Source organism: Empidonax traillii, unplaced genomic scaffold, assembly GCF_003031625.1.
Source record: "Empidonax traillii isolate 1590-97213 ecotype Southwest subspecies unplaced genomic scaffold, ASM303162v1 scaffold508:size451158, whole genome shotgun sequence".
NCBI classification, from domain to species: Eukaryota; Metazoa; Chordata; class Aves; order Passeriformes; family Tyrannidae; genus Empidonax; species Empidonax traillii.
In genome coordinates, this window is record NW_020955701.1 from 356,327 (window position 1) to 380,127 (window position 23,801).

Genomic DNA, 23,801 nt, shown 5'->3' on the forward strand with positions numbered 1-23,801 from the left:
TGGCAGAGCAAATGGAGGAAAACATTTAGTTCGTTACCTTCTAAACTTCCTTTTCCCCTTATTTGTGAACCCGCCAGAACAGTCACCGTGAGTTACTACACTGGGGATTTTAAATACCGTCATTCATTGTGCAGTGTGTCCTCTGACCAGCGTGTGGGGATATGCCCATGTCCTTGAAGAGAACGCTGTATGCTGAGTACAGTCTTTACCTAGAAAAGTCACTTGATATAACTGGCTTAACGCATTTAATAAAAAGTATATAAAGCATGAAACAGCATACAATGTTGCACAAATCTCAGCTTCCTTCTGTAATAGACATACCTATTTTATTTGAAAGAATTATTTTAATCCTAAAATCAGATTATTTTAAATGGAATAATTCAAATGTGTCTTCAAATAAAGTATAAGCCATATTTTTACTCTACTTACTACCCATCTTAGCAAATTTTCTTTTCTGTGCCACAGAAGCCATATCCTACCTGCCTTACTGCCTTGGGGAGTGCCTTCCTTTTTGGGACAAAAAACACACAGGCAGTGGGGTGAATGGAGTGCATGCTCTGGTGCCCCAGTACTGCTTGGGCCCCCTGCCCCTGGGGACAACCCACCCTGCATCCATTGGCACTAAACCTGCCCAGATGGGGTCCTGGAGTTGCACCGGTCACAGGAGCCGTGGGTTCGTTGCACCTCAGAATTCCCACCGTCCAGTACTTGGCAAAGCACTCAGAGATGCAAAATTCAGGGAAAACAAGAAATGTAAATCTGGTTAACTTCAGGGATGGGATTTATTTCCTTCTAAGTGCCTTAGCACAGAGGGTTTCCTATTACCATTGCACAGTCTTCTTACTGATGGTCACAACAAGCAGAAAACTATTTTCAGTTGCCCTGCCATTATTAGCAATGCTTGGCTACTGCCTGGTGATAGCTGTCAGCACAATTAGAGTTTTTAAATTGTACCTCAGTTAATCCCCCAATGAGATAATACAAAAATGGGGGGAAATCACATGTAGGGTTAACTAATGTATACTTTATGCTTCATTACTGTAAAATATCTTTCACTTAATATAGATGGGGTTGTAACCTACAGTGTTACAGCACAAAACTGCATAGCTAATAACAGGGATGGACTCTGCTCTCCACCTCCATTTTCTCCTGGCAACAGTCCTAATGTCTCCTGACAACATGCTTAATAAACTTTAATTCCACATTTCAAACCCCTTTGCTTTATACGTTGATGTGTCCCAGACTACAGAAAATAGAAATGGGTGTCCAGAACAGCTGATAACAGGAAATTAGAGGAGTCAGCATTTTGCTGTGAGAAATTACCAACCTTTGTGTGAAACCTTTATGTAGAATATTCTTGATTAAGACAAAGAAAAGGCTTTAGAATGCAAATAGCCTTACAAACAAGGGACAGTCAAACCCTTTTATGCCGTTTCAGTTTTACATTTCATCCTTATATTCTTCACAGTATCAGTATTTGGATGTTAGTAACCAAAGGTGCCTATGTAAACAGACAGACAATTTACACACACACAGAGTACATGTTTTATAGTCTCTGCTGCTTTATAGCTGAGTGTTTTAGTTCTCTGCCCACCCTGCTCACAAACAATTCTGGTTAGCTGAAATGCAAATGTGCTTACCAAAGGCCAATTATTTATTAACAGATGGCGATATGGTGAAACAACCTGAACAGTTTTTGACCTGTTTGTGAAGGTAAACCACTATATAAATATTAAATTGACAACACTGCAAGTTCCACGGCTAACTTGAGGCCTCTAATAAAGGGAGCTGGTTAAGGGTAAGAGAAGTCATACCTTCAAATTAAGATAAGCAAAACCAAAACCCTGCAACTCCACTCCCCTCATCCTCTCAGGCCCCAAAATATAGCTGAAATAGCCAAAGGAATGCTATTCATAGGATGACAAATGCAAAGAAAATGAAAAAGCAGTGCAGGACAAGGATGAATCCTAGACATGAAGTCTGTAATGAAGGGAACCAGCTGACCTTTGTGTGGGGTATGAAGCTCCTGTGCTCACAAAGTCTTGCGTGGGTTCCATGTCCCCAAGCCCACACAAATCACAGCTGGCACTGACTACCCCATACCCAGCATGGCAGAAGCCACACAAGTGCCCAGGCACCTGCAGGTTGGGGCTGAAGATGCCAAACATTTTGGAGCATCCTACACGGAGGGTTGGGAGTGCAGCCTCTTCCCACGTGTGCCATATTTTCTTCCTGTTGAAGTGATGTTTCACACTATTACATTAATTTTTCTGTTATAAATAGATCAGCAGGCCAGGTGCTAACTGAACCGCCAGGAAATTCCTGTATAATCTTTTGGGTTGTTTGGCTTAAGAGCTGGACACCAGTGCTGAGGCACCAGTTCCCGTGTCATTAAACTGGGCTTTTGGTCAGGCCAAAACTCACCTTTGCTTTTTAAGATGCAATCCTCCGAGAATACAATATCAATAATTGAGCCAGTTCTGCCCTGCAGAGAGCAATTTGGGAACACACTGAACCTCAGCTTATAAAATAGCAGCTCCAAGTGGTGCCACATGCTGCTGATTCTGACATGACACTGTGTCTTTGCACGGCAGCATGATGAAGCACCCTAAAATTAGCCTTCTTACTATTTCGTAAAGAGCAGGCAGAAAGGTAGCAGCCTGCCCTGAGGAGAACAAAGAGGCACAGGAGAGGACCACAAGTGAGGCTCACACACAGCCCGGTCTCAACACTTCATGGTGAGCACTCTTGGCTTCTTTGCAGATTTCCAGGCTGGGTTGTTTAGTGTCATTTTTTAACCCAAGACCAGGCTGAGCTGAGTGTGAAGGAAGAAAGGTGCTCGTGTAAACAGAGGAGGGAGGAGGGACCTGTTCTTCCAGGGGGCTTGGGATTCAGCAGAAAGAAAAACTAACTGTGAAAATTACAGGGATGGTCTCTTCTCTTAGAGGTGTGGTGGGAACTGGCATTTAATTCACAGAATTAAGTTTGTTGTTACTAGAACAGAACTGGGAGTGGAAGAAAAAAAAAAGTGCTGGTATGGAAATCAGAAACACCACAGTAAAGCCCCCTTCTGTTGAGTTAGACTGATTTTCTTCCTGATACTCAGTTCTCTCTCTACCCCATTTATTGGGTGATGAAGTCCTTAGCTTTACAAGGAGTAAGAATTGAGAGAAAAAAAAACAAACAACAACTTCCAGGCAGTAGGAAGACAGGCATGAATGTGTTTGGGTATGGGAACAGAAACAGTGAAGGAAAAGATACCAGACCTGAGTAATGCTTGCAGATGAGGTGAAAAAAGAAACTGTGAGGAAACACTGGAATATCAGAGGGCACAACAGGCGTGTCATGAAAGGGATATCAGGACTGATTGCTAGGAGGGAAGGAGGCACAGCACACATCTCTAGGAAGCAGAGGACCCTGCCATCAGCTCAGTGTAACAGCCTGTGGACCTGTGCCTAAACAACTGTGAGTACAAGCTGTTTTCTCTATTCCTGTGGTAGGACTCTGTGAAGAATAGCTGGGAAGAAAATAACACTGAGGTATAAACTGTGACTGGTACACTGTAACTACATACAGCTGTTTCTGCTATTAGTTATTGCTCAAAGATAGGGGACTATTTTGCAACAGATATTTTTGTTCAGTAAAGATGATTGGACAGTACTCTGCAGCTTTTGTGATTTATTTCAGGAGAAGACTCATGATTTCACATGTATTACTGAAACTCAGAGGGGTACAATGCTATAAAATCTATTTTGGTGCAGTTAGCAACCGATACTTGGTAGAGTACGGAGTGAAATCCAGCTTCAAAGTGGTAGTGAATCATTTGAATCAACTACAGTAAAGGACATCTCTGTTCAAAAGGTAGATTAAATATTTACAGTGGTCAAAGACTCTTGGACAGATGGAAAATTAGATTTCTCTTGCAGAGGTTGTTAAGAAGCTCCACAGAAATGGTATGTGAGCAGACAGAGCTTGGAGTCCTTGGAGGGCTGTAATTCTTAATTTCCTATGACATAAGTCTCACCCTTGTCATTAGAATAGAAGATTTTAAAAAATAGTATCTCATTTTGGAGACAGAAGGTAAGTGAGCTGTTTGAGCTGAGCAATCAAATCCTCATAACTGTGAAAAATGGAATCACTGCTGCTACGTACACACAACTCCAATGCAGAGAAACCTAGTGACTTCTGTGTTTCCAGAGATTTCCTAAAGCCAGTATTTGCTAATCTCACATTTAGGAAAGAAAAAACTGCCACAAATTTGTAATCTTTTGTTTCTGTTGTTGATTATTTTACTGAGAGTGATTTTAATGGTCTGATTTCACCACAGAACACTTTGGGTGAATGTGTTTGGGATAACATTTCTTTGTTTACTTGGTCCACCAGCATACAACAAACTGCTTCCATTTAAAACTTCCAGCTTGGAAGGGGAAGCCAAAGCAACTGTGTATCGCTTGGAAGCAGAAACAGTAGAACAGCCACCTGTGCCAAACCTCCACTGCATGTAGCTGTCTTTTCCCCTTGGATAGAGCAGGAGAGAGCAGTGATTCATCACCTGTGGCTGCCTGATGAAGGCCTTCTTGTCAGTCATGTCAGCAAGTTCCTCAGACAACACTAAATATGATCACTGATCCCAATCAGAAGTGATCCTTGGAGGGATCCTAGATGCTCCCCACTTTACACACTTATATTTATACTTTCACAAAAGAAGAACACAGGGCTATTTTCAGCTTCTGGGCAAGGTTCTAGAACAGCAAAACTAGTCCAAAACATACATAGACATAAATTTCAGAGTAGTCCTAGGGCATGGGGCCCTGGAGATTTAAGAGAGATTGCTACTGAGACTGTCTCGGGAAAAGAAACAGCATTTCCAGAGGATCCAACTGAGCCAGCAGCTTCTGCTCACCCCACGACCCAGTGGAGACATCCAAAACCAGACAGACTACCAGCAGGGAAGTCAGCTTGAAACACCAATTTCATCAGAAAACACTTACACACATTTTTTTTTAGCCGGCAGACTTGTACAAAAATATTGTGCCCACATGCAGTAAAACTCTTGCAAATACAAACAATTCAGTACAAACACTGTTATATGCTTATATCTTATAGCAAACCCAGCCAGGCAAACTGGCTCTTTAACAGACAGCATCAATATTACAAATTAAATTCCTCTGAGTATAAATTAAACTTCTTTTTTTTTTGTTCAATAAAATGAAGGAAACTAAAGCTTATTTGTCCTATGAAGTGGTTGCTTTGTAGTAAACAGCATTAGGATTAAAAATTACTTTTCTGAGAGGCAAAGGACACGTGATCTTTTTAATTTTTCCTGACCTCTTGCTCAAGTTTGAGCCTCTAAGTAGCTCATCACCATTATAAACCTGTTTGTGTTGTCTTCTGTGTTTATAAAAACTACCAGCATTAACGTAGTCTGTTCATAACTACAATAATCCCTACTGCCTTCCCTGCAGAATTAAAACAGGCAGAAACCGAGAATTGTTCCATTTACAGCCATTAGAATAGTCATCATTTCCAGTGAGTTATATCAGCAATGACCCCTTAAGGATTTAGGATTTGGGCTTGCAGTGTCTGCACATTTTCAAGTCAGAGCATTATTATCTTTTGGCTAAGTTTTAGTTTAGAATAGTTAATAACAACACATACATAAAATCTTCATTTTAAAACTTCCCACAGTTAGTTTTACAGCTAATTTTGACTGAATACAGAACTCACTATTTGCCTGAGTAAGAACAAAACAGATGCTGTTATTATATTGACTTTCCTGATGTTTTCTAATAAAACCACAGCAAGTTAAAAGAAATACCATTTGACAAGCAGAATTAAAACGTTTTTTAAAATACAATTTAAATATTTATATTTTTGAAGTGAGATTTAAAAGCTCAAGAATTACCATCTAAATTTATGTCTATAGCTATGTTTCAGGAAACTTATTCTTGGGAATCAAATTATTGGATTTTAAACTTTATTATCTTGACTACAGCTGGGAAAACTCTGGAAAACTTTCTTCCCACTGAGTTCTTTCTCTTGGCCTTCCCTTGACAATAAGTCAAAGCTCTTACTTTCCCTACTTCCCTTTCCTCCAAGTCATACCCTCAGATGAGTAAGCTGGTTCCCACTGGAAGTCACTGGCCAATATAAGTGTATAGTTCAAGGGCATAACGTCTACATTTTAGTTCAAATTTTGAATTTTCACAGTCCCACCAATTAAACACGCCAAAAAAGTTTTATTGTGCTTCAAGAGGCTTTTACTAATTAGATCAAATGAAATACGCTTACCATAATATCTGCATTTTCTTTCTAAGTATTGTAGCTTAAGTCTTCCAATATTCTTCCTTTTCTAAAGCAAAAAAGAAGTGAGACATTTAAAAAAGGATTTTCCAGGGCACCCCAAGCAGAAAGAAAATTCCTTGTATAACTTGTGGAATAGCACATGGCATTACTGTATGTCACTGATATACCAGTTGATCTAAACTTGGCTTGTCATGTGTGTGGTTTATCAGATCACAATGTATTTTAAATTCTGTGATAGATCTTTTGACTCCTTCCATTGAGCAAATTAATGTTTTGACTGTTAGGAAATTAGATTGTTCTGGAGACTGGCAACTGAATAAGCAGAACCACTGGCTTAAATGTGGCCTGAGAAAGTATTCATCAATATTTTCAATTATGAGGTGATCTATTTGAAATAAATTAGAGGTCTCATTTATTAGATTCCTAATAGAAAAGGCATATCCTCCTCTCTTTTTCTTTCTCTCTCTTTCTCTGTCTTATATACTCGTGAAAAGCCACCTTTGGCACAGCTAACAATCTGCATGGCTAGTCAGAATGGCCAGCACATGCTGCTGGTGTCGTTCTGAGGCAATCTTCTGGGTCGTGATCCTTACTGACCTAAGTGAGCTTACATTGCCTGCATGTCACTTGTTCTTCAGGGAAACAGAGTGACTCAGATACTGATGGTGTTTAATAAGCTGGTAGTAACAATTTAATTCTTATCTGTGTCCCTTCTGGAAGTTTGCTTGTGTTTTGACATAAAAGACCTTTATTTCAAAATTAATTCTGTCAGTAAAGCTGTATCCTAAAAAACTCTGGGGTTTCAAAGCTTCATCGGTATCTACAGACAAAATTTTCCAGCATGTCTTCATATACATTTTTACAAATGATGTTACAATACAAGGCAGTTTAGTATTACAATGAAAACGCAACATTTAAAGTGGAAGGTGACTCAGTGGCCTGAGGGAAGGCGTTCCAGACAGATGAGGCATCGAAAGGGAAAGAGTGCCAAAACCATCCAGAGGGGCTGGTAAACTGATCTCAAGTGTGCAGAATAAGGTGACACACTAAAGTGCTGGGAAACGGTAACTAATTCCCAATCCAGTCACCTCATGGGAGTCAGAGTTTGGGGATGATACCCTAGCTGTGTTTTCATTACAGAACGACCCTGTTTTAATACGAAGGAGGGACATTGTAAGAACTCCAGCAGAAGGTTTTCTCCCTCGTCTGTGCCGTCAGGGCCAGGCAGAGCCAGCGCCTCCTGCCTGTCGCGCACGGAGCAGTGAGCGCACACTCCCGAGGTGTAACCCGGCAACAAGACTGCCCGAACCCCATTGCGCATCTGGTTTGTTGGCACAGAGACTGCCGTGCTTTTCTGCTGCCCCCATGTGTCGAGACGACAGGCTCCGTGTAGGGACGGATGTAATCCGTCTGCTCCAGCTCCGGCCCTTCGCACTGACCCTTCCTCGCTTCATCCTCTTGCACCACTGGAATGCACTAGACCCCCTCTCTCCTTTCCATCGAGTTTGCTTCTGTCGTATTTTAGCAAACTGTTATCAAACTGTACTCTCCTGCTACCTAAGCCATGCATTTCTAGGCAATCTACCTACCAAGCTCTCATCTTTAACTAGTTCTTCTAATTACCTCACTGAACAATCACGTTGCTGTCCTCCAAAGAGGCCAACCAAGCTGAGATGATCTGATGACCCAGGTTCAGAGATGAGCTGATTGTCATGCTACTACTGATAAACACTGAAACTCTCATCTGAGTGTGCCTGGAGAGCAAGAGGTCTCAAGAAATTATTTTTAAAATGTACCCTATCCATGAATGCCCTCTCCTTACTCTGTTCTGCCAATAATTTAAGACATCCTAATTAGGGGTGTATCTCATGAGGTATAATTTTGGCCACTAATAATTGAATGTTTTGTCATATTAAACATCTGACTTGAGCTGTTATTTTTCACACTTCTCATTGTCTAGAACAGGTTTCAAAAGCCTCTGATGCTCAAAACACCTGCCATTCATCCTAGTTGGGGGTTCTCTGAAGTCCTAAGGGTCCTAATCTACATTGCCATCAAGCTGAGCTGCCTAAGGCTCCTGCCACCTGCCTGGACTTTGTGGGTAATTTGCTGTAGGCCTTAGGGCCTCTAATATAAACCAAAGAAACACACTGGAAAGCCACTATGCCTCATTAAAGACACTGCAGATACCTATATTTTATATATATAGTACTTGTGTTCTTAGGTCAGACAGAAGTCTTTACCTTTGAGTATATTTTCCTCATTACCATGCAACTCACATTAATCGGATTTCCACAAATAGTAGCCACATTTATTTTGTTCTTCTATGTTAAAAGAACTTCTAAATGGACTCTCAGTGAAATCTCTCTGTTCTTTAAGGGGTTTTAATCTCTTTGCAAGCAGCCTGGATGAAATTCTGCTCTCTGTTCTACATGTACAATGCCATTTAAGTGACAAGAATAAGGAGTGAACTGTAAATCTCTGTTTGACAAATGTGCAATTGGAAATAGAGACTGTGGTTACAAAATACACCTCCCTAGACTAACCCTTAATCCACTTTTAAAAACACAATTCGTGAAGTGTTGTTGTGTTAATCTCAACCCCAGGTCAAAAGAATTCATGCCCCTGTCTCTGGACAACAGTAAGTGGTTAATAAAGGCAGACAGTGTAGATGTCTTAGAGACAACCCCAAATAGGAATAAAAAATTAAACTGTTTTACAAGTAAAAGGAGAAAAAGTTCAAACAATCAAATTATAAGTATACAATAGGCTTTCACTTTAGTAACATCCCTGTATTTCCTTTTCCTTTGGGTTTAAGCAAGCAGCTTCTCCACTCTTTGTACCAGTCCTTCTGCCAGTGTGTTTAGTTGGTATTAATCATTCTGTGAATCTCCTGATTAGATGTTTTTGCATGTCCTGAAGAAAGGGAAAGCCAACTGAGGGTCTAATCCTGTTCTATCTGAATAACAATTTAGACAAGAAAGAGGAGGGCAAACCCCATAAAAGAACAGCCCAAGTACCAACACAGTGCTGGGCTCGGTGCCCTCTCTTACGTGGAATCTGAGGGAATCGAGTCCATCGCAGTGTCAGCTACAGCAAGATGTGCACACCCACACCAGCAGCAGACTGAGGCAGTGCCAGCCAGGCTGGAGACCTGAAACAACACAGCAAAATCAGCCTTGTCTGCTACACCAGGTTCTTATCAAAAACAAGAGGCAGAAAGACATAAAAGACAAGAAATAAAGTAAGGAAGGAGAAGAAGACAGGGAAGGAGAGGGGTCATAGTAGGAATGCAAATTTCACAGAACACAGAGTGTTCCAAATCAGGTAAAGACAGCAGAACTGGCATTACCAGATCCCCTTTTATGGTCTGTTTTGGACTGGTCTTGCCTTGCAATCAGGGCAGTGAAATCCCACAGTGTCAAAATGGATCCTGAGGTCTCTGAGGATGCTGGGAGCAGGAACCTTGACTGTAAATCTCACACCTTTCAATTAAGCTGTTTTTTTGGCAGTGTCATCGCTTTCCTCCTACTTCACCTGCCCAAAGAAAGTTATGACTGTACGAGCACATACCCTTCATGTTTTGTCTGGCATTCATAACCAGGTTATTAATTTTAATCCACTGATTTCTGATCTTCTGTTTCTGTTGATTACCAGATGTAGCCTCCAAGTCATAGAATCCTATAGATAGGAGTCCTCATTCATTTTATCTCAAGGTTTTAATGGTTTTAAAAAACAATCTGATATAAGGGGTTGAATAAAACTTTTGTATTGTACAGTGGATAATACTGCACAAGAAAAAAAAAATCACAATTTAAAATAAAGACGCAGTGCCCTCTGTGTTTTTTTAGGCTGTCTTAAAGAATCTGACACTTTTACAATTGAGTAAAAGTGTTGTTACAAAAAAGGGATTTTACAAATCCGCTTTTACTATTGCCATCCCTAACATCAATAATTTCATGTTCTGGGGATTATCTCTGATTTCTAGAAATCTTTACAACATTTTTCAGCTGCACCTTTTCTACTGCAACAAATCAAACTGCTAGTGTATTCATTTTGAGAAGCAAATAGATGGAACGTTGGGGTACAAGAGATTTTGGCTCTGTGTGGATGACTGGAAGACTGCTTTCATTACTGTGGTTATAACTAACTTTTTGGAAAAGTCTGACTCTGATTTCATTGGAAACAGCAGCAGGCCCCGTAAATCACTGGTACATTTCATCTAAATAATTAATGAGATTGAAAAATTCTCAAGTAACACTTGGGAAATCCTCACAGTAGCACTGGCCTGTTAAATGATGAAACCTGTTTGGGGCTGGGTGAAAAAAAATAGGACTCAAGGAACATTTTAACATTATTATTTGTACATTCTATAGAAAAAAGCTGCCATTTCTTTCATCCTTCTGGTATGTCTCTACTTCTAAATTATAACTGGAATTAGAATTACACAACACCTGGCAGGCTCAGGATGAGAGATGCACCGCATAATGATATGGATAGAAAATATCCAACTCATATTATCTTACCCAAAGTTTGTAAATCACTACTGAAATAGCTTTACCAGAAACACCCAGAAATTTGCTATTGACATTTTTCTTATGAAAAGAATAATGGCTTTAAGATAATTCATTAAATTCTATAACCTAAAAGAGATTATAGGATTATTTGCTATTCAAATCTGAAAATGGCATGTCTCATTTCTCATTTATTGGTTCAGCACATGCCATTAATAGAATAGTATTCATTTCATCCTAATATCTAGAAAATCAAGAATTTTCCATTTCTGATAAATCCATAGGTTTACAAATACAGTCTGATAATCCTACTGTGGAATGATACCAAACCAGCCATGACAAAGTGCCATTTTAAAGTCCTTCCTGTTTGTGAAGGCAGTTTGAGCTTTGACAGACACGATTTAGAGAGAATTAGTGCTCAATAATTTACTATAGGACACTATGCCTTGTTCTTCTGCCAGCCAGCAAAGACAAAAGAACATAAAGCTGGAGATAACGATGCTCTAAAATGCCTTTTTTTAGTGCTCAGCAGTCAAAAGCCTGAATTCACTGTCTTCTAAAAATGCAGACAGAGGAGCAACAGTATTTTCATGGGCTTTATGCTGTTATTTGCGAACAAGTGAATCTGAAATTCTCTGGTGTTGCTCCATCAAAAAGCCATCTCTGAAAGACCTGGCACATCTCCTGTGTATGCTCCAATTTTCCGTGGTTCCCAGAAGTTTTGGCCTTGTACCACCTGCCATTACAATGGTCACTTTTTTTGCCACAGTAAAGGCTCATAACTTCCATGATTTCCCAGTGCTGTATTTTCTACATAAACCTTAGCTTATGTGTTGCTCAGATTATGCAGTGACTTTGCAATTCCAGCATCTTATATAAATATCTCTCTTAAAGTGGAAGTTTTTCTCAATCAGCTTGAATAATCACTCTGCATTGCTTAATTTGGCAATATCATGCACAAACAGCAGCTCACAAACAGCACAGGAGCAGCAAGACTCCATGAGCATTTGGCAATAACTGCAAGCCAGCAGAAGTCCCCACAGGTTTACAATTATTTTACCAGACACATCAGACTTTATTTTCAGGCTTCAGACTTTGTATCCTACACATCTCCTGTAATGTCCAAGGCACAGTAGCGTGTGGTACAATATCAACATGCGGTTCCTGTCAGCACCGCATGGCTCACATCTACTGTTACAGATACTATAAAGAATACATTAGATCTTTATTCCTGGTATAAAGTTACATTAGACATCACTCACCCCATAAAATGCCCCAGCTGTACCCAAAAGAAGGGCTGACTTCACTACACAGCCTTTCCATCCCTTCAAAGAAACCACGTCACGAACTAATGCTCATAAGCTGTTCTGACAGTGGCATTTGTGCTGGTTTTGGCTGGGGTGGAGTTAATTGTTTTCCACAGTACCTGGCACGGGGCTGTGTTTTGGGTTTGTGCTGAACAGTGTTGATAATTCAGGGATGTTTCTGTTATTGCTGAGCAGAGCTCACACAGAGTTAAAGCCTTTTCTGCCTCTCACCCCACCGCAGCAGTGAGGAGCTGGGGGGCACAAAGAGATGGGAGGGGAGACAGCCAGGACAGCTGATCCCAACTGACCCAAGGGATACCCTAGCACATAAAGCTGGGCAAGAAGAAGGAAGAGGGGGACATGGGGATGGTGTTTGCCTTCCCACGTCAATGCTGCACGTGATGGAGCCCTGCTGTCCTGGGGATGGCTGAACACCTGCCTGCCCAGGGGAAATGGGGAATGAATTCCTTGGCTTGATTTGTCTATGTGCACAGCTTGGCTTCACTTGTTAAACCACCTTTATCTGAGTCCACGAGTTTCCTCCCTTTTACTCTTCTGATCCTCCCCCCATCCCAGCAGGAGGCTGTAAGCAAGTGGTTGTGTGGGGCTTTGTTGCCAGCTGGGGTTAAACCATCACAGTATTTTACAAAAGAGAGACAGAAGTAAAAGAAAAATAGCTCCAATGCATCAGGAAATTTTTCAAGGAAGAACTGCCTTTACCTCTGACTTTTCATACTGTTATATGACTCATAAAGGAACTTTCTGAAGGACTACATTCCACAGGAGAACCTCTTCTCTAGCTCAGGTCCTCACTTAATAACATTTTGAGAGAACTAGGAGAAGATTAAGAAGCTAGATATTACATCATTGGATATGAAAAGGGCTGTATATAAATTCCCCATCATAAATGCATAACATTTTAGTAATCTTTTAAAATTCCAATTGTGTCAAGCATTTTAAATAAAATAATACATCGGCAATCAAGCAGCATTTTTTGTAAGATGAACTGTTTAAATTACAGACAACTTTCTGTTGCTGGTTTACAGGATGAGCAGAAAAGAAAACCTAGTCTCTACATTTACCAAGTGACGTGGTAAGTTTTAGTCAGTCAAGGTTTTAAGCAGTGAAATTCTATATAGTGACAGGGGTTTTCTGTGTACTGGTTAAAATATGTTGAAATTATTCCACCTATGTTTACTTCTCAGTTTTATTTACGGCTTAGTTTCAATTGCCTCTTTTAATTACTTTTCCCCCAACAGCTTATTTCTGTGCATTCAATAGCAAGTTTAGGAGTTGTGTCTCTTTGAGGATGTGTAGTTACAGGTCATCCTGAAGGATTTCTGCACTGTTTCACAGTGCTTATTAAACTTAAAAAGGAGCACTTCGAAGAAGTCAGGAATATTTTACTATTAAATCACACGTGTTTGCTGGGTCTGCCTTTGGAACTGCGAAACCTGTACGTTGTTACCAGCTGATGGGCTCCCCGGTGACTGCCATCTTCAAGTTCTGATCAACACTTAAAGAAAGAGCAATAACCAGCAATTTCAAAAGGCTGAAAGCCTAAAGCAGCTGACAAGAGTGCCAGAATGCCACCACAGCACCTCCTGGACAAAGCAGCCAAACCCACATAAGCATCTCTAGGGGACGTTTGGCGAGCGGGGAGAAGCGCTGGGTGCCCGTAGGTGCAGCGGGAGCAGCGCATTCCCTGTCCAATGAGGTGGAATGCTCGGCGGGCACATGGTTTACGCTGCTCAAAATAACTTGGGACCTGCAAGCTGCCAAATGCGATTGCTCCGGTGGTGACAGGTTGTCCGGCTCCTTACAGCCATCCTCACGATAACGAAGGTTAACTTCCTTCACTCCATGGACTCCGAGCTGTTTCTGGTCCTGAGGACTTGAAGAATCCCCTCGCTTCCTTAGCTTTCGTCTCACGCTTCTGGATAATTGTCATCGCTATTAACTGCCAGAGTTGGGCAGCAACATCTGGAAGAACTGAAAAAGGTAACCCCTCAACTTTAGATCGGGATAGGTTTTGATTTTGCAGCAGTGTAGGAGAGTTTGATAAGCATGTATGTTTGAATGCTAATTATAGCTGGGAAGGCATATACAGGGGACAGATAATTTTTAAACTGACTCGTTTAAATTATGCTGAGACTTGTGCATTGCAGGGAAAGAGAAACAGGGTTCTGCAGCATTATAAAGGACTTGAATAGCACCGGTGGGGTTCTCAAAATCCCTCGGAGCCAGTCTGACTCCTCCAAAGAGTCAACAAGATTCTAATGACCTGAAAAGTACCTTGTGGGACTGTGTTCTTCCTCCTGCTTCTCCTGCCTCCACGTTCTGAAATATTTGCATTCTGCTATTCAACCTTAAACAAAATTGCCATAATCTGGAATTCCTTCTTAAGCAAAATCAAACCTAATTTAACGAGATCCCCACAGTTGAATGCTTTCTATTTATTTATTTATTTATTCTGTCATGTAAAATGACCCCTGTGCTATATTTAGTGCAGGGAGATCTGCTCTCTGGATTAATGTACACAACAGCTGCAGAAACAGTCCTCCTAGAAGGGCATAGCTCTCACCCTTGAGCTCTCACTATCTGCCTTGCTCTCTTTCTCTCTCTCAGAAAAGTATTTGACTGTCAGTAGCAAATGTTTGGCCCAATATATTGCAACATTAAGCAGTAATCAGAAGCCCATATTTAGTTTTACCAAATAATATGCCAGCAATTGACAAGAGAACAGAGTAGCTCTTGAGTGTACGTCAGCAGAACATTATACAAATCACGCTAAGGACACTGATTACTTTATCAGTAGCTCTGCTTTGGTCATGAGGTTTACATTTGGGAAGATGCTCTAGAGTTTAAGAGTGAAAACAAAATCAGCAAATGTTAATGGTACCATTTCATAAACTTCAGCTCTGCTCTTCTCCCTCTCCTACACTTCCTGAATGTTCCTAAGGTCAGGGTATTTCTTTCTGTCTGCCTGTTTTTTTTTTTTCTTTCAAAAACAGCTAACAAATTTAAACAGCAATAGCAAGTGTGTTAGTTCCTGTAGCTGAGCAGAATGGTATTTACATATCAAAAATTATTTCTAGTCAATTCAGGAGTTGGTTTGGTCTTGCATTTGCCAGAGTACCAAACACAAAGGGGAGTGCTGTGCTCCGTGCTGATTTTTTTTACTCCTGTGCATTCTTTAGAGACTTTACAGCAGGTCTTGCTGTGGCACTGAAAGCATGTTTCTCATCAATAGCAGCTGAGAATTAGCAGTCTAGGTATATTTGCTCATAAATACAACATTTAGATAGTTTGTTAAAAATTTACACAATACCATAACTTCAATTGGGCAATGCAATGTCAACTGTATTCTAAATCACTGGGGGGGTGGAGGAGAGAAAAAAATCAGTTTACTTTTCTGTTTAAAACTTCACTGGTTTAGTGGTTGTTTTCATAAACAGGAATATTCTACAGGGATGGGAAAATTAATTCTGCCTAATATAAATCTCATTTAAACATTGCATTTCAAAAATACGATTCAAATGCAAAAGCTTTTATGTTACAATATTCTGAGGGAAAACTGATGAAAAGGCATAAAAAGGACAGAACAGTGGACAAGAAGAAAGAAATACAGTGAGGAAGGGCTCAACTGAAAACCTGGGGTGGAAAACACAATCCAGGTTTCTTTTGTGTGTAGTTTAGGGCTCGAGTTCCCTTTTCCACTGGGAAGCTGTGTTTGTAGGGAAACTGAATCTTATTTTAAAAACAAACCAGCCCACAGATTTGAAATTACCAGATGAAAAGATGTGCAAATGCCGTGTAGTTTGCTCGCCCCTGTTTTTCAGCCTTTCATATAAACTTTTGGCCATATGGGCAATCCTTGAAGGAAAATTGACAATACACATTCCTGGAATCAACAAAAACTTGTCCTACCTTACAAGCACTTGAAGTACACTCAGATCTTGTCCTGATATCTGAGGTCTGGCTGCACAGGTTGTTGGGAGAGGAGGATGGAGAAGCACCCCAGGCAGACCTCAAAGACAGCCATCACCTGTCTTCCTTCTAATTTAAAAGTCAGCTTCTATTTGTTTGTTTCAATTTGATGTTATATGGAGTTCCTTCAGGATATCGTTTACCTTGCAGTTCAAGGAGATTCACTGAGGAGGCCAATGGAACTTGAGACATGGCAGAAAGGGTCTCAGTTCTCATTTTGAGAACTATTTAGGCACAATAGCAATTATGAAAAAAAGAAGACTTTTTGTGATCAGAGTAAAAAAAAAAAAATTCATAATGTGAGAGTATGAAGGAAATGTTGAAAAAGGTCGTGAGTGTTGAATGTGCTTTTTCCTTGAAGCAGAGTTCAGAATTTTCTACTGCTTAGGGTGCCCAGTACTGTAACAGTGAGGCCACGGGCCAGGGCAAGGCTCCAAGTGCACCCAGGGCTCCTGCAGTGTCTGCTGCACAGTAACTTGGAGAAAGGTTTATCCCATCCCATTTCTGAGGGATTTTGTTTCCATCAGAAGCTGTTACACTCCTGAGCCTGGAGGCTCTGTTTTCCATATTTAATCACATTACCCAGAAATGGGAGTTTAGTTATCTGACTCATTAAAAGGAATGGAATTCAAAACCACTAATGTGTCTAAAACAGAAAAGTAAACCCCCTGCTTGGGCACAGCTTTCCAAACACAATTTTAAAAATATCTTACACTCAACCCACAAACACACACAGAGAACTGCTAATCTTAGTCCTCTGCTCCAGCCTAACCTTTCCTGTGTCTGGAGTCTCAGCGTCTGTCTTGCAGCAGCCACAGCTTGTCAAAGGCAGTAAGGAAAATGGTGACAATGGTGACAATGGCAACTGCTACATGAGAATGGGATTGTGATCATCAAACACCTGCAAGGCAGATCACTTGAGTCATCTCTTAGCTTGTTTTTCATAGCCCGTAATAATCATACAGTTGCAACACTCCATAACATCTGTGGGTAAATGCAATTTATGTGCAATTAAATTAATTTTGAAATGGATATAGCCTCTAAGATCTGCTAAACTTTCCAATATCCATCTGAGCTGCTGGGCATGCAGCATCCTGCTGTGTAAAGGTCACAAAGGTGCCTCTATGCAGAGCAAGGTGCCTCCATGCAGAGCAAGAAGCAGCAATTTGTGACCTGTTCTGATGCTGAGTTTCATACAAAAGCACTCTCAGTAAAAGTAATGGTAGTTTGAAAAGCTATGACAGGAACATGTACTGACCAAAATTTCTAACTACAGCTGAAAGCCAAAGATGTTCAAATGCTTTTTACGTTAAAAGTGCTGTTTACATATAACCTGTTTATGATGACACAGAAGGGGAGTTTGAAAAAAACACCTTCAGGGCACCAAACATCTAAAGCTTTCTCTCACTAAATAAAACAGAGGTAGATCAGGCACATCTGGGATTCCCTCCAGCTTTGCTGAGATTTCGCTAGTGCTGTTTCCTTAGAAAAAGCTCAGATTCTTTCAGTGATGACTCAGCAATGAGTCTAACAAGCCTCAAACAAGAGGAAATGAAAGTGTTTGGTGTCAGGCTATGCAAGATACTTGCGGTGCAATTTTCCCCCCTTCCAGGTAAGGATTTTTGGGTCAAACCACTGCCAAAACAAAGACTGGAATCTAATTATACCTTTGTGAATATTTAATCCTAAGGATCACTTGGCTAATAAGAGAACATTGCCATAAATATGGGCTCTTGGAAACTCAGTTGGTTAACGGAAACTGAATTAGTAGGTGGAAGGAGTTCCTGGAGTTAGTTTTGTTCATGGCATCCTCCAGTGCCTCGTAAGGTAACAGGTGCCCAAGGTGACTGCTTGTGTCCCATGAAAGCAAAAAGTGTTGCCCTCAGTACACTGGTTTGGTGCTGTAGGTTATGGGCCAGTCAAGAACAGAGAACTGCAGGCTGCTGGAATGAGTTATCACATTTCCACCCTAAATAACAGCAGTTTAGAAATATTATTTGTAATTAGCACTGCAATTCCTCCCCTGGATAATGGTTCATCACGACACTTTTCCAGTCAGCAAAGTAACTGGTGCTTTCACTGACGCCACAGACACCTACTGTGTTTTTGCAAGAGTTTGTCCTTCTTACTGCTGGCTCAGCAGAGTTTTCTGCAGTTATCTGCACAGAAACATCTGCAGCTCCTGCATCCATTTTGCCAGCTCCATGCCATGGTGTGCTGTGCCACTGCACACAGGGATGGTTCCTCTGCAGCCACAAAGACAGTTCTGCTCCAAAGTCCCAGTCAGGAGAAGTTAAAGGGAGGGCTCAAGGCATGTCAAGGCCAATTCTACATCTCAGTCTAAATAAAGACTGAATTCAAGATCTTAAGTTTGAAGCTTAGCTTCCAATTTTGGCTATAGAAAGGCTAAATTATTACTAATTATCATTAGTCAGATCTGTAACAGGATAGTTGTTCCCCCGGTCATGTCTTTTCACTCACAGAAAGATGGTTTAATAGATATTTGAGAAAATATATTGAATTCAGCCTTACTGCCATCCAGCCCAGAGACCCTCTCAGGCTGCATGCCTGGTCTCCTTTGAACAAAAGTTGTTGTCCCCTGACTATGAAATGTGAATGGCTCAGCTTACCCAGTGCTTCCCTCATCATCAGCCCTTCGTAGTCCTTGGATAGTACAGATCCCTGTAGGAAGGAAAAAAGAAAAGAAAAAAAAAGAAACCAGACATCTCTCAAGGCATGAGCAAGGCAGAATTAATGGGGTTTCCTGGTAGCCTCACAGCAACATTGCTGAAACTTAACACTTTCCATTTAATTGAAAATCCCACATAATTCAAAATATTTTAAAAATTCAGTAACCAAGCACTGCTACATTTGACTAGAACCCAACTTCTTTCTTACTAAAAATAGAATTGAAAAGTTATCTTCTACACAAGCTGAAAATACAGAAGAGTTAGATACAAAATTCTGACTGAAATGTTTAGGGTGAGCTCTAAAGAAAAGTGACTCTCTAAGTGGTAAGAATCTGGCATCAGATTCATTCTCATGAATATCTTGCTTCCCAACACAGGAAGGAGAATTCTGCTCCCTTCTACATCTCCTGCTTCAGTGGGCAGAAGAGGAAGGAAGCTGTTCCAGGTCCTTTGCTGGGGAACTGGTTTTCTCCTTTTGCTATCAGACAGTGGCTTCTTCACTACACCTTTTTTATTTTTTTCCAAACTAGAATTATAAAACTAATTTGCCAATCTAAACACATCTTTGAGAGTATCTCCTTATATTGCAGTAATACTCCTTAAGCAAATTGGCAGAAATTATTTCTTTCATGTTTCACTGCTCTGTTCAAAAGCCGAATAGAAGATGTGCAAGACCCAGAACAAAGTCTCAAATAACCACACTGGACAAACAGTTGCTCTATCAGAGTCACCTGCAGAAAAGCTGTGATAAACAACCTCTGTTGAAATACACAGAGCACTTAAATGAGAAAATCAAGCACTATCTGCACAACAGAGGAAAATAAAACCCTGGAATAGTCTCACTCAGATAATTTTCATATATTCTTTTAACAAAACCATTCTTTAAGATCGTTTGACTTCAGCAGGTTTTGATCACACACCCTTCCCTACTTTCCTTTCCTCCTTAGTGTGTCCAGTGCTCTCTAAAGACCTGTATCATCTTTTCCCAGTGTCTGATGACCTTTCCAAATGCTGAGATGAACCGAGGATGTGCCACTCTGAAAGAGTAGCCAAGAAACAGAGCAAGTTCAACTTTGCCACCATGTAAAATATGCACTTCTCCAGCCCATTAAAATACAGCCTTCCACTGTGGCATCTAAAGCTGCAAAGAGCTGGGAGTTCTAATTGAGGGTGGAGGGGTTAGGACAGAGCTGCATCCCCAGGAGATAACTGTGGCACACCCCATGACATCCCACTGAGGCACACACTGCTCCTTCCTGTAGGCTCAGCCAGCAAAAGAAGGAGCAGAGAACAGAGCTGCCCATGGCTCTGCTTCTCCCCTTCTGATTCCCAGCAGACACAAGCTGGCCCGAGGGGAGGAGATCCCTGTTCCAGGGAGGCTCCAGGGCTGCACTTCATTCCCGGGACAGGCCTCACTTCCACTCTGGAAAGGCCTGATGTTGGAAGGTATTTCAGCCCTTTGCAGTTGAAACTGAAGCTTTAGCTGTGACCTTTAAGCACACAGGATGTGATCAGCACAGACACAATATAATAGAAACCCCTTAACCAGACTGTGCTTCAGCAAGGAGGCACAGCTGCCTCAGAAGCTAAAGCTGAGCAAGCAAAAGTAGTACCCACAGAGCAGGAACTTTAAGCCTCTTTGTACTCTTAAGAGGTTAAATTACAAACTCTGTCCAGTCATGGAACAGTTTACAACATTATCTCGTGTGGGCTTCCCAAATCAGTGCTCTCCGTGTGCCTCAGCCTCACTGAAACACTGTGCCAGATAATTTAATGCCAAGTGTTCAATTAGTATCCCAGAACCTGGTTCACTTGCAGGGACTAGCCTGGGTGCTTAGAAGCCATAATTCATATGGCATTTTATTTGTTATTTTTTTACAGGTAAAAACTTAGTAATATTTCAGTTGGATGCCTTTGTAGTCTTCCTGATTTTCCTTGTTTCATATTACAAAAACAAAGCAAAAATCAATAAATCTAAAATGCCTGACATTTACGTAAGACAAAGAATTTCTATATAACAAATTGTGCCTCAGACAGAGAGATTAAGGTCTCAAAATGCACATCAGATTATGATAACTTGATGTTCATTCATTGAAGAAGAATATGAAGAGTTTAAATTGAAGCTTTCCTTTTTTGTAAATCAGGAACAAGGGCTGTCACTCATGTTCCAGGGTGAAATATTGCAGCAGTACAAGATATTATCATTTTTCTCCAGGGACAATTGTCCTGCTAGGAAAGCCAAAAGCCTTTCACAGCAGAGATACCTTTTTTAATTTCCTTTCTTGGGCAACGTCAGCTGTTACATAAGGCAATGAATGGAAATGGCCAAAGCCAGGGCAGGGATGTTCCCTTCTCCTGATGCCACGACACAAAGAGAACCTTCTGCAGTGCAGCAAAGCAGACACCTCAGAGTAGGAATATCTGAAACCACCACAGCACGACTTGCCAGGCCATAAATGAAGTAGCAGAGAGATAATAAGCACTGCATATTCTGAGAGACAGATCCAGTAAATAGCCATGAACTTGTCCCAGTGAGATAGCAGCTCTCTGAAAGGTGGTAAAGGGCAGTTATTTGTCTTCATATTTCGGCCACCTTAAGATGAGGGTGTTAACAGGATGCCTGAATCCGTCTGCATTCATAATGGCTCTTGTGGAAATAAAAGGGCCAAGATTATGCAGACCTACTTGCTTCAGTGTGACAAGGGATTCTTTAGCTTTATAGGCTTTCTGTTACAGCCTTCTCATTTTTCAGAATCAGGATGACCTAAGATAATGATTTTGAAAACCCCCTAGTACAAATGATGTTTCTATCAAATAATGACATATTTCTCTACTTTAGATAGCTTATTAGAAATAATGATGAATTTAAGAAGGTATAGAACATTTAGCACCGTTACAGCCTCCTATAATGCAATATCTTAAGGAGTTTTAAATGAAAAATTGTCATTATTGAATATTTTTGTTCTTTTTCCTTCCTCCTCACATCCCTCACATGTTTTTGAGGGTTTATTTATTTACTACTTCTGTGCCTTTCAAGCTAAATTTACTTCATTTAAAAGTACTGTTACTCTTCACAACTTTCAGTCCCTGAAACATCCAACCCTTCATCTGTCTGCTGAGGTTGTTTCTTAGCTAAATTAGCTCCGCTGGTCAGAGCATGGTGCTCATAATGCCACGGTCACGGGTTCCATCCCTGTACAGGCCATTCACCCAAGTGTTGGACTCAATGATCCAACTCAATCCAACTCAAAATATTCTGTGACTGGGTGAGATTTGCCATTGGAACTCAGTTAACAGCCCTGTAGTTAAAGTTTTGCCTGGAAAACACTTGCAGTTCCTTCAGCTATGTAAGGCTACCTGCGTAGAAGGTGATCAGAGATGAACTTCACTGGGTAAAGGCAGCATGTACAGAATGCCTTTATAACAAGGCCATACCTACAATTACCTCCAGTTATTGCAAGTATTCAGTGCTCAGGCACAGTTTGAAAACGCCGTGTTCTGCTTTTCAAAAGCCTGTAATTGTGTAATTTGCCACTGATCGGGTGTGCTCCTATTTGTCCTTTTCGTTGGCAGCATGCAAGACGAGAGTTTAGAAACCTCAACTTCTATATCTCAGCTCCTGAGAGAGAGTTATTTAGCTGAAACTAAGCATCAAGGGAAGAGTGAAAGAAGCAGATCAGAGCCAGTTTCTCATAATTTCCACTATGGCAATGCTTCTGGTGATTCAGATGAGGTAGCTGCCCAAGATGACCTTCCAGATCTCTCTGCCTTTTTGAGCCAAGAAGAGCTTGATGAAAGTGTAAACCTGGCAAGACAAGCTATTGATCAGAGCCCACTGGAAACTAAACAGGATGAGCTTCAGGCACAGTCACAGCATCCCCCAGATCGGCTGAACAACTCCGGAAAACACAAACAAATGGCCCAATCTACAGCTTTGAAAACATCAGACAATGGCCTGCACTCCAACTTTTGTCAGGACCATATCAGGAACGCAAAGGGCTCCAAAGGGAGCTCTCAAGATCTAAAGAAACACTCCCTCCCTTCTGAATCAGAATCCAAAAAGGAATTCCTAAACAAGGCAGCAGATTTCATCGAGGAGCTCTCCTCACTTTTCAAAGCTCACAACTCAGAAAGAATAAGACCCCGAACGTGCAAAAACTACAGGAGCAAGATTGAGTCTAAGAATAAGTCTGCTCAAAAAGGGAGCTCTAGCCTGTCTCTCACATCAGAAAACAGGGAAAGGCTTTCCATTCCAGCATCTCAAGACTTGGAAAACAAAGCAGAGAAAACATTTGATCAAACAGATGATCAACAGGCAGCAAACTTGGAATCTCTCAATCAATTAATGAGTGCAGAGCTAAAAACAGAGTCAGAATCTGCATCGGTGTATTCTGATGAGCCTTTGGGACAACCACCACGCTTTACTCAGAAACTGAAGAGCAGGGAAGTTCCTGAAGGAACCAAAGTGCAATTGGACTGCATTGTGGTAGGAATCCCAGCACCTGAAGTCAGGTAAACACATTCTGCACTTGTCATTTTGTATATCTGTAATGGTAGGTGTATGCCTTACTCTTTCCAGATATTCTGATTCATGGGTTTCAGTAATCTGCAGCAGAAGTCTCCTGGTCTTGGTTATTAAAAATCAATTTACAAAAAAAATTGCCCTCTACAAAAGGTTGTACATATTTTCAGACAGCATATTTTGGGGCACATTACTTTCTCTGAATTTTTGAGTAATGTTTTTAAATACTGTACTTCCACAGTTAAAAGAAAGTGCAAAGTCCATAGTGAGAAATGCTAGTTATCTTTATAGAAATCAAGACTGATTGCGTGTAAATCAACTAAAAACACCAATGGCTGTGATGCCTGAAGATGAGATGAGAGAACAGGATTCCAGAAATCAAAAACTCCCACACATGAACAGAGAGGAAAGAAGTTCATTTATTACACCAATTATAACCAGAAGTAGCTCAGTTCTAATTCTGATTCATACA

At 40.8% G+C, this 23,801-nt stretch overlaps 1 protein-coding gene across 1 annotated transcript in view; it reads left to right on the plus strand.

Moving 5' to 3' along the window:
* The first annotated feature begins 13,866 nt into the window (after positions 1-13,866).
* MYPN (myopalladin) overlaps positions 13,867-23,801 on the plus strand; it is a 49,508-nt gene continuing 39,573 nt past the window's right edge. Inside the window, exons 1-2 of the mRNA XM_027896662.1 lie at positions 13,867-14,128; positions 22,381-23,319. Of these exons, the coding sequence (XP_027752463.1) occupies positions 22,382-23,319 (938 nt within the window). The 5' untranslated portion in view covers positions 13,867-14,128; position 22,381. The remainder of the gene's footprint in view (positions 14,129-22,380; positions 23,320-23,801) is intronic.